A 12,079-nucleotide genomic window follows, 5' to 3' on the forward strand; every position below is an offset into this window, starting at 1 on the left:
ATCCCCCTCGTGACCTTCAACACAGGATTATACATCCTCATTAGATCGCCAATTAGCCGGCACGTGTTCCTCACGTCACGGTTGTAATCAAAGGCCATTTTCTTGCCCCGTCACTTTGATAAAACGCAAATAGGAACCGCAACGACAAGCAGTATTTCTCAACATTGCGCGTTCGTACACAGCATCCACAAAATCTGTGATCCTGGATCGTAAAAACGACTTTTTCTGCATATTCTCGGGAAAGTTCTCGGAGAAATGATTCATATGTTATCTTGGAAAGCACAACACGTTTGATTGATCGGTTCCCCGGGAAATCATTTTTTTTTTTTGGGACGTGGAATTTAAGGCTGACCTGACAAGAGTCTCTCCCTCCGGCTGTGTCTTCAGAACAGGACGGATATTTTTCTTCCTGACTTTGATGCCACATCATAGATCATTATACATCATCACCGATTCCCAAAAGTCCTGCGTCACTGGTAAACTCGCAACTTTGAGTTTCTCACTTCCTGCCGTACGTAGCCTAGCGAAATGATTGCCCCCCTGGCTAGCATTTTGTCCTTATTGGCACATTTCGGACAGATGGGGTTGATACTGGACAGGACGAGCTAGACCACAGGTGTGAAACAGGCGGCCCGCGGGCCGGATCAGGCCCGCTAAGGGATTGAATCCGGCCCGCGAGACAACACTCAGAGAAGCGCAAGATAAAAACAAGCTGCAGGTTGAAATATGTCAACTTGATGTTGCCAAAGCCAGGTGCCTCTAACAAAGACACTGTACTTGTATTTATTTCTCTCCCTTTCTGTCTGTCTCTCTCTCTCTCTTTCTCTTTCTTTTTTTCTTTCTTATTTCTTTCTTTCTTTCTTCCTCTTTTTTTCTCTTTTTCTCTTTTTTTCTTTTTCTCTTTTTCTCTTTTTCTCTTTTTCTCTTTCTCTCTCTTTCTCTCTCTTTCTCTTTCTCTTTCTCCTTTTCTTTTTCTTTTTCTTTTTCTTTTTCTTTTTCTTTCTCTCTTTTTCTCTTTCTCTTTCTCTTTTTCTCTTTTTCTCTTTTTCTCTTTCTCTTTCTCTTTTTCTCTTTTTCTCTTTCTCTTTCTCTTTCTTTGTCTTTTTCTCTTTTTCTCTCTTTCTCTTTCTCTTTCTCTCTTTCTCTCTTTCTCTCTTTCTCTCTTTCTCTCTTTCTCTCTTTCTCTTTCTCTTTCTCTCTTTCTCTTTCTCTTTCTCTTTCTCTTTCTCTTTCTCTTTCTCTTTCTCTTTCTCTCTTTCTCTTTCTCTCTGTGTCTTTTTAACTTCTTTTGTCTAACTTCTTTTTTTCCTTTTCTCTCTTTCTCTCATCCTACGCTCCGTGCTTTCTTTTCTCTCCTTTGGATTTCTTTCTTCCTCTCCCTTTCTTTCCCCCTCTCTCACGACTTCTCTTTTTATCTTTTGTTTCTCACGCTCTCTCCCTCTCTCTTTCTTTGTCCCGCCCTCTCCCTTCTTTTCTTTTCCTCTTTCTCTTATTTATTTACCTCCCTTTTTCTTTCTCTTTAATCTACTAGTCCGGCCCCCGACAGAATGTTTGTTCTATCGTGTGGCCCCCGAGTTCAAATGAGTTCGACACCCGTGGTCTAATGTATAAAATCCTTTATAGTCAAAACTATAAAATCCTTCACTCACATGTGGTCGATTCTTGGAAAATAGTTTAATATGAATAAATGTGAAGCTTGATAGATGACACTGTGTGGAAAGTTCCTGGGTTGCTGTACGTGACACCTCCAATCGGGAACGACGAGTAAAGGGAATTGAAGTTTCGACAGGGAATCTTGTAACTGCTTAAAAGAAAAAAAACGAGACGTGCCGTCTGCTTGGCCTTGACTCTTCCAATCTGGATGCAAAAAGACAAAACAGACTATGAAATCAACAATTTTCAGAGCGTAGGAGAATCTCGCCTTAAAACCGCTGACCCGACATAGCACATAACAAAGGGGGCTTCTTCTTTGCATACCTTAATGCGGTCACCGCCGCCACCGTTGAGATAAAAGCTGAGAGCGACTGGAAACGCCGTGACAATTATTGCCGGGGACTCGCTTCCCGTGCCTGGGAACGCTGCGTTCCATTTTCTATTTTTGAAGGTACGTCTTGGAATAGAAAGCCTTTTAAATGCCGTCCTCCGGGAATGGGTTGGAATTTGCCGAGTTTGGATTACGGCCTTTATTTTTACTGGATTTTATCTCGGGTAATGTAACACGGTTTTTATTCGGGAGTTTGGGATGCTGGCCATCAATTGTTAATGGTTTGAGTCTGAAACAAACTTTGTAAAAGAAACTCTGTTTTAAGTTACTGTTTTTCCTCCTACTGCTACGAAGCACACGTGGTGTTCCTCAGGGCTCTATCAAAGGAACCTTTTAAATCTCATATTGCATCATTAATTCATTCAGTACCATATGCATGGATGATCTCTGTCCTTGGATGTGATTTTGTCAACAAAAACAGAAAATATTTTCTCTATTTCCACATACATTTAGGAAAAAATTCTGTTAGTGTGTCACTTCCTGTTTTTAGCTAGTACATGTTGTTGTTTTTTGGCAATATTGTAGTGACCTGGCAGAATTATAGTGCACAATATCACTGAGCAATTTTTAATGGCAAAACGTTGGCATGTTTGGTAGTTTTAGGTTAAAATTTTTAAGTGGTGTTTCTCAACCGGTGGGTCAGGACCTCAAAGTGGGCTGCGGACCTGTTTTCAGTAGGTCACTGGCTTTTTCCTTGGCAAAATAATGCTTGGAAGAAAAAAAAAACATGTTAGGTCGATTACACTCTTTCACAGTAAATGGCGATAATCCCTTGATCTTTTCTAACTGTTCAGACGATCGGCAATTTAAAAGGGACACCATCTCATTTTATTGGGATCTTGTTGGTTTTATTTCCTTTTTCTTTTCATAATAATGGGTCCTAAGGAAGTTAGAGATAAGGGGTAGGAGAAGTGGAAAATAAAGGCAACAGTGATCGAATTAAGGAAGGAAACGATTGTGTGTCAGGACCAGAACAGAGACAGGACCCACTTGCGTACGTTTCTCTCAGTTTATCGGGAAGAGGGGAAAGGATTGCGCACACGATTCGGTGGTCGCGGGTAGCAGGTGGCTCTGAACACGGAAGTGGTAACTCCGTGGCGAGCGATGGCGGTGTCGGGAGCGGAAAAAAACAGGTCAGTCGCCGGGATTGAAGAGCAAAAACGTGATCGGGATCGGAAACAAGTCAAAAACCAAGGGAGGAGTAGACGTGGTTGAGATCAAAACAGATCGTAACGGGAGAAAAACAGGAGCAGTAATCGGGACAGGAGAGCAAAAAAACCAGATCAGAAAACGGGTCAAACCCGGGAAACAGACGGGAGCCAAAACAGGAGTGAGTCAGGGTCGAAAAGCGTAAATCGAGGGTTGGGTTAGCATAAACTAATTTAAACAGCGCCATCCTTTCATTTGATACATTCGAGAAGCGGATTATTAATTTTTGGGGTCGCAGCTTGTCATTAGTGTGGACAGGGTTGGGTAGGGTTACTTTAACTGGATTACTTTCAATGACTTTTGGATTACTCCGATACCAAATATGATAATAAAAGACAAAAGAAACTAAATAGGAATCAAATGACTCCATTTTGTGCAGGCTTGGTTTCTGTGGCATTTGATGTTCGTTTTGCCAGAGATCAAAGCCAGCAGAGAAAGCTTACCACGTGTTGTGAGTCGTAAATGTATTCATATTTAGTTTCTTTTGTCTTTTATGAGCATATAATAATAATAATAATAGTAATAATAATTTCCTTGTATTGTCATTCTGTGTAACAATGTACACAGAACGAAATGTCGATTGCACCTGACCCGTTGTAGCGAGCCGATGCAGCCGCAGCCAACAGAGGGCGCCGCCGACCACTTTTTAAGTCTTGGGAATGACTCGGCCGGGGCGCGAACCACCGACCTCCCAGTCTCAAAGCGGGCGCCTTACCATCTAGGCTACTGAGCTGGTATTGGAGTAATCCAAAAGTCATTGAAAGTAATCCAGTTCAAGTAACCCTACCCAACCCTGGTCGTAAGCCAGGAAAGGAGAATAGACGTGGTCAGGGACGAAATGAGGTTAAAAGCCGGTACGGGAGAGTAAATGTGGTCAGGCTCAAAAAGGCTTTCCTAGTGTTAACTGAAGACGGACTGACAAAAGGGGACGGATAGGAGTGGGTTTAAATAGGGACGGAGAGCCAGTCAGAGGCAGTTGGCCCCAAAGGAGCGGGCACAGGTGATTCACATCGGTAACCATGACAGAGAGATTTGTCTCAAAAACATTTTTTTTTTATGATTTAATCAAAATATATTTCCGGCTTTCCGTGGCGAGCGATGGCGGTGTCAGAAACGGAAAAAAAACGGGTCAGTAGCCAGGACAGGAGAGCAAAAACGTGGTTGGGGTCGGAAACGAGTCGAAAGCCAAGACAGGAGAGTAGACGTGGTCGGGATCAGAAAACGGGTCGAAGCCAGTGAACAGACGGGAGCAAAAAACAGGTGGGAGTCGGGGTGGATTAGCTTGCCTAGAGTAAACTGAGGTTCGCAGACGGACTGACAACAGGGGACATTTTGTTTCCGTCGCATTTTATGTTCGTTTTGTCGGAGATCAAAGCCAGGAAAGAAAGCTTACCACGTGTTGTGAGTCATCATTTTATTCATATTGAGTTTCTTTTGTCTTTTATTAGCATATTTGGTATTGGAGTCATCCAAAAGTCATTGAAAGTACCGTAAATTCCGGACTATAAGTCGCTACTATTTTTCCCAAACGTTCAACCCTGCGGCTTATTCAGTGATGCGGCCAATTCATGTCATTTTTCTAACAGCCGCCAGCGGCGCTCGAGTAAAAAAGGTAAGATTTAGACCGGTGGAATATATGTGCAGAGGAAGACTGCAACAACATGCCTTCATCATGCAAATTGCCAAAAGAAAGGCGCATGACGCAGCTTTTTAGCTAAATGCAATCGAGCAGTCCGATAAAGAAGGAAACAGAGCTACTGCACATAAATTTTATTTTGCGAGCGTGTTGCTAGCGTGTTTTTGAATAAGGGAGCGTGGGACGACGTCTATATGTCAAAGTCTTTGTCCCCTAGTGGGGAAGATGACTTTGAAGACGTCGTTATAAGGAGGAAGATGAACTGAGATTCCTACAAGTACGGTATGTTTTCTTAACAGACTCGTTTACTGTGTTGCGAGCGTGTTGCTAGTAGCGTTTTGCTACCCTTCACAGGCACGGTTTGGGATAAAAGTTATAATATTATTATTAAATTTTTCAAAACTCTCTCTGTGTACCGTCTTTCTTTGTAAATATGTGTAACTATGTATAATATGTATTTGCAACTGTATATTTTTGTAATGTATTCATTTTAGAGACTTATTCACGGGCGAATCAAAAAGAAGGGGCGAAAAACAACGGGGGCTGACGGGAAGTGGAGTATAGGTGAGACGTGTTTGTGGACGCAGCGGACAATAGTGGATATATATTTTTCCCACCCTTACCTTTGGAGATATACATTTTTTTCCTTGGATTATTTCCAACTGGACCCGGACTCTGCAGGTCTGCATCAAACCTTAAGTACTGGTATCATTTTCCGTTCATTTTTACAGCTGTGGATTTTGGACTGTGTACTTTATATTCAGTTACAATCGCAGGACTTGAAGTCGGGTTTGGGTTAATTTCGTGATGGTGTTGCATGTTTTAATGTGGGCGCGTGCGGCTTATATACGGGTGCGGCTTGTGTAAGTACAAAAGCGGTTATCCTCTTAAAATGTGGTGGGTGCGGCTTATAATCAGGTGCGCTCTATAGTCCGGAATTTACGGTAATCAAGTTAAAGGTAACCCTACCCAACCCTGAGTGTGGAATGGTGGGTCCCGAAGCCAAACCAGTGGAGAACCAGCCATGTCTAAGACCACATTTGGCAGCCTTGATACGAGCGTCAGAATATTCATGATCTGCATGTTTATTATCGGCAATCCGGCTTCTATTTTTCCCGTTCCAACCGATTCCTTCTCATCTCCGGGGCCTTCCATCAAGAACCCCAGATTGATCGATCAGCGGCCGTAAACAAAACACAGATTGAACGATACTCCGGGGCGCAACAAACAGATTCCAGTGTTTTCATTCCTCTCCCAGTAATGGCCGGCCAGAGCATCTGTCGACGGGAGGCAGCCGGCCAACCGAGACGGACGGCACGCTACGCTAGCCGGACGATCGGCAATTAGCGAAAAATCGGCAGCCGGGACAAATATCGTAAAGGGATGAATGGCGAGTAATCCAATCGCGGCGCTCGACGATTACGCCGAGGCGTCGACAGACTGCTAGCATGTAGCTCGCTAGCAGCCGTTACTGATGTTTCTGGCGCAACAGCTTGCCTAGCATCTGCCCGTATATTACGGGGCGGTGTTCCCTGCATTGCGGTTCTGAGAAATGGCAGCCGGGCATCTCCGTTTTGTTGTATGGGTCGAGCATGTCACAGGGAACGCCGCTAGCATGTTCACATATCGCAGCTCGACTGTGGAATGTAAACCCCTTAAACCAGCTCGGTAGCCTAAATGGTAGGGCGCCCGCTCCGAGACTGGGAGGTCGCTGGTTCAAGCCTCGGCCGGAGGGGTGTGTATGAGGGGGTGAGGGACAGACAGAGATGGCCGGATCCAACTAGATGTTTGATCTTACTGTACACACGGTCCAGTGTTTTTCCCTAATTGCTCAGTCCACGTATTGAATGGATTTGGGAAGTACAGTCCGACGATAAAAGCTCCGACGGGGTGTGCAAGCTGCTGTTTATTGATAGCGCTATGCTAACGTTAGTATCCGGTGGAACGTGAGCAGCAACCACCATGACCACCGTTGGCTCTCTCGGTAGATAGAAGGGTCTACCCGATACTGCAAGAAACTATGATGACTTGACAAAGATCCTCGTTTTATAGGTCATATTTCCCCACATGGCATTCCTCAAGGTCTTATCTTAAGGCCCCCTTTTTTTCCACAAACAACCTTACCAGGAGCATTTAATTTTTATTGTTGAACAAGTTTACAAGCGCTTCGCTTTAAGATCCGACAACAAATCTCCGTCCAATATTTAAGAGCAAACAAAAGAAAGGTCAAAGAGACTTTGCAGGTTGATTTCAACCTTTTTAATCGATAGTCTGCATTTTGAAGACCTCATCCGTCCTGCTTAACATTTTTCTTTCGGTTTCTTTCAGCGATGGCCCCGACTCAGCCCAGTCTACGCTCCGAAGTTTTCAAGCCCTGCGTGGAAGATAAGGACCTGGCCTTTTGCCTCAACGAGGGCGAGTGCTCCATCATCCAAACCGTGGCCGGGGTCCATCGACACTGCAGGTGAGCGCCGGTATTATTATTTTTCGTCCGAAGACCGCTAGCACACGCGCTTGTTCTATCACAACATGCTCAAAGTCCTTAATCGCCTCAACTACTAACTGAGGGATCAGAGATGCTTTGGCCGTATTAGCGTTCCCTCAGTCGCTGATCCGCACAAACAAATAGAGCTTCTGCGGGGAAACCATTTTGCTGCTTCACAGAGGCGGCAGGAGATGTTTTGGTGTATTGTGATGTTGATCAGATGCCCTCTGGAAGGACTTCCGTGATGCAGTGTTCATTTGACCTGTGAAAAGTGATGGGTCCCGGGGACTCGCATGCTGAAAAATATATGGGTCCCGACCAGTGTTCCCTCTAAGCTGCGCACATTCTCAGCGAACAAAAAAAACTAGCCAGCGCACAAAAATCAAGGGCTCGAAATTGCTAATTAAGAAGCCAATTAAGTCAAAGTTACAGTGCGTGAAGGTCAAAATACACGGGTTCCCCTGACGTTGTGTCCTAAATGCGGTATTTTGAAGTCGAGTCGAAGTCGAACGAAGTTGAGTAAAGTTAGTATAGAACCGGCTTCTTCGGCTCGGCTCACTAAAAGGAACCGGCTCTTTCGGGTCCTAAACGACTCTTCAGGTTGTTTTTGCTCCTTTCATCCCAACATGACCAAATCTTATGTAAAATTATGCACAAAGTGACTTAAAGGATGGGGGGAATAGAACAAAAAAGAAAAAATGAAAAAGGAGTGAAAAGCTGAGAAAAAAAGAAATAAAAGGTGGAGAAAAAAACAAGGAAAAATTCAGAAAAACGCCAGAAAAAAAGAAAAGAAAGAAGGAAACAAAGGAAAAAAAAGTAAATAGAGATCAAAAAGAAAAAAAAAAAGCCTTTGCAGTCAGGAAAAAGACTGTAGAGTGTCAGAGCCAGAACCAGCAGGCTCAAGGACAGCTTCTTCCACTAGCCTGTCAGGACTCTGAACTCTCTCCATGCCTTACCCAAAAGGAAGAGAAAAAAAGGAAAAATTTCGAAAAAAGCCAGAAAAAAAGCAAAGAAAGAAATGTAGAAAAAAAGTAAATAGAGAACAAAAAGAAAAAAGTAACAGCTCAGAAAAAAAACAATTAAAAAAAAAAGTAGAAAAAAAACACGGGGGAAAAAAAAAAAGTTGTTGCGCTCAAATATTTTCCAATGACATCGAGTGAATCGTGTTGCCAACATTGTACTTCCACTAAAAATGTGATTAATTACAGTTCTGTATCTTACAACCGCGAGACCAAAACAACAATGGCGGATCTGCCTGACCAAAAGTTTGGAGTGCGGGAAATCTTTGTTAAAAAATGATACTGACAATTTGCGTCTAGGACGCAAGGACGCCGGCAAACGAGAACACTGGTGATGGTTAGAAATCAAAGAGGCCCCTCTGATTCTGGTCAAGTGGTTTAAAGTGAAAACTGATATGTTGAAGAGGATCTACAGCGCAGGAGTAAAAGGAAGGGGACCAAGAGGAAGACTGCCATTGACGTGGGTGGATGGTGCAGGAAAGTGGTCTAAATCTAGTGGAAGCTAGCGCTCTTCTTGTTGATAGGAATGAGTGGAGAGGTGTTGTAGAAGGATAGTGGGATGTTTGGACAGGTTCTATGATACAGCAGGGGTAAACCAGTGAAAGTTGTCGAACAGAACTGTGTGTTGTGTCACCCTGACACGAGTGACACTGACGCTTTCTTGTGTCATCTGGAGGGACGAAAGCGAGACCGACTCCGGTGCCGAGGTGCTTAACTTTTTTGGGTGTTTGGGCGTTTGGGTTGGCCATGGTCCCAAAATTCTGTGGGTGTTTTTTGCTACTTTTTCCCGTTTTGTATTTTCTTTGTATGTGTTTGTCTTGCTGTCGGTCACCCCTCTTGAGGGATATGACCAAGGTAGATAGATAGATAGACACTTTGGTCTCCTAAGACAAAGCAGAGGGTCTGTTTTGGGTTTCAAGATACCTTCCCCCGAGAATAGTGATTCCTAACTGCTTTCAGAGGGTCGCAGGGAAAATATTGTGAAAAAATTTAAAGAACTGAGGCTGAATCTGAATCTGAATTAGGCAGCCGGTCTGGCGTGGAAAGACAGAAGGCCAGAGGCGGACGAGATCGATACCAATTGCCCGAATTGATATCGGACAGATGGGGTCCATACCGGAGAGGACGGGACAGACAGCATAGATAATGAAACGGAATATCGAAAATAAACAGGACAAAAACTGGAAAGACTAATAAACGGGACAAAAATGTCCGGGAATGAAACTGGAAACTGACATTAAACAGGGCAAAAATAAACGGGAACCATACCGGACAGGAAATACCAACGGGAAAACCGGACCGAGTCAAAATCCACGTCTTACGGGGCAGAGGTTCGTTGATGGACTGACAAAGGGAAAATGAGAGGACTGAGCTCAACTAGACGGACAGGACGGGACAGACAGGATAGATAATGAAACAGAATATCGAAAATAAACAGGACAAACTAGACGGGAACGAAAACTGGAAAGACTAATAAACAGAACAAAAATGTTCGGGTTTGAAACTGAAAACAGACATTAAACAGGACAAAAATAAACGGGAACCATACCGGACAGGAAATACCAACGGGAAAACCGGACCGAGTCAAAATCCACGTCTTACGGGGCAGAGGTTCGTTGATGGACTGACAAAGGGAAAATGAGAGGACTGAGCTCAAATAGACGGACAGGACGGGACAGACAGGATAGATGATGAAACAGAATATCGAAAATAAACAGAACAAACTAGACGGGAATGAAAACTGGAAAGACTGATAAACAGAACAAAAATGTTCGGGTTTGAAACTGAAAACCGACATTAAACAGGACAAAAATAAACGAGAACCATACCGGACAGGAAATAACAACAGGAAAACCGGACTGAGTCAAAACCCACGTCTTACGGGGCAGAGGTTTGTGGACGGACTGACAAAGGAAAAATGAGAGGACTGAGCTTAAATAGACGGACAGGATAGATGACACAGAATATCGAAAATAAACAGGACAAACTAGACGGGAACACAAATTGGAAAGAGTAATAAACAGGACAAAAATGTCCAGGAACAAAACTGGAAACCGATATTAAACAGGACAAAAATACCGGACAGGAAATACCAACGGGAAAACCCGACCGAGTCAAAACCCAGGTCTTACGGGGCAGAGGTTCGTTGACGGACTGACAAAGGAAATATGAGAGGACTGAGCTTAAATAGACAGACAGGATAGATAATGACACAGAATATCGAAAATAAACAGGACAAACTAGACGGGAACAAAAATTGGAAAGAGTAATAAACAGGACAAAAATGTCCAGGAACAAAACTGGAAACCGATATTAAACAGGACAAAAATACCGGACAGGAAATACCAACGGGAAAACCCGACCGAGTCAAAACCCAGGTCTTACGGGGCAGAGGTTCGTTGACGGACTGACAAAGGAAATATGAGAGCACTGAGCTTAAATAGACTGAAAGCCAATGGGGCGCCATGGCAACCGTGACACATTTGTACCCAAAAAAAAAAAAAAATGAGTGTGGAAAATCTATAATAGCTCAAATGAACTTCTGCCATTGGTCTTTCCACGAGTTCAACATTTTGATTTTGATTGGATGAAACGAGCAGGATGAAGATTTCCAGGTTGGGGCTTTTGGCGCGTCCTGGCTTGTTTTCTTACGGACCCAATTCCCCGGCACCTTCCCCGTTACGCAAACACCTCTTTAAAAATGCATGGCTTGAAATATTCATGAACAGACATTTAAGGAGGCGAGCTGTGGCGGAATCTGAGAAATCTCATTATATCACGGCAGCGAGGACTTAAAGGGATAGCGCGGGTCTCGATGAGGGTTTCTGGATCCTATCTGGTTTTCCTTCGGATGCTAGACCTCAGTGGAGGGCCTCCAGTACTTCATAAATGGAATAGTATAGGTTAGAATATACCGTTATTGTCATTGTTACAAAATGGGTTGAACAAATTGGAAATTGGATGTAGCACTCCAGTTTCACATTCAACAGTGAGGATAAAAGAGAACGAATAAGATAGAGCAGGGGTGTCAAACTCATTTGAACTCGGGGGGGCCACACGATCGAACAAACGTTCTGTCGAGGGCCGGACTAGTAGATTGAAGAGAAAGAAAAAGAGGGATAAAGAAATAAGAGAAAGAGGGAGGGAAAAGGAGAGAGGGCAGGACAAAGACAGAGAGGGAGAGAGCATGAGAAACAAAAGAGATAAAAATAGAAGTTGTGCGAGAGGGGTAAAGAAAAGGAGCGGAAGAAAGATATCCAAAGAGAAATAGAAAGACAGAAGGAGAGAAAATAGAAAAGAAAGCGCAAAGGGTAGAAAGAGAAAAGAGAGAAAAGGGAAAAAGGAAGTTAGAGCAAATGAAGTTAAAAAGACAGAGAGAGAAAGAGACAAAGAGCAACAAAGGAAGAGAAAAAGAGAGAGACAGAGAGTGGGAGAAAAGGGGTGGAAAAGAGGGAGAGAGAGAGACAAAGAAATACAAGTACAGTGTCTTTGTGCGAGGCACCCGTAAAATAAAAGGCTTGTGTGAGAAACGTCACGCATTTGGGTTCTCGTCTTTGTTTGGACCAATTATTATGGGCAGAATTAGGAAATAAAACAACAAAATCACAATAAAATGAGATGTGGTCCCTGAACAGGAAGAAGAGCTCAAAGAGGGGATTATCGCAATCTACTGTTAAGGAATGTCA

The 12,079-nt window shown here is 43.5% G+C and overlaps 1 protein-coding gene across 3 annotated transcripts in view; it reads left to right on the forward strand.

Annotated features, from left to right (window-relative positions):
• nrg3b (neuregulin 3b) overlaps positions 1-12,079 on the forward strand; it is a 422,858-nt gene that overhangs the window by 239,222 nt on the left and 171,557 nt on the right. For all 3 annotated transcript variants that reach the window (XM_088323857.1, XM_088323856.1, XM_088323855.1), the window contains one exon: positions 7,218-7,353. In XM_088323857.1, coding sequence (XP_088179983.1) covers positions 7,218-7,353 — 136 coding nt within the window. The remainder of the gene's footprint in view (positions 1-7,217; positions 7,354-12,079) is intronic.

This window comes from Urocampus carinirostris, chromosome 19 (genome assembly GCF_059441175.1).
Source record: "Urocampus carinirostris isolate Australia breed hairy pipefish chromosome 19, RoL_Ucar_1.0, whole genome shotgun sequence".
In the NCBI taxonomy this organism is placed as follows: Eukaryota; Metazoa; Chordata; class Actinopteri; order Syngnathiformes; family Syngnathidae; genus Urocampus; species Urocampus carinirostris.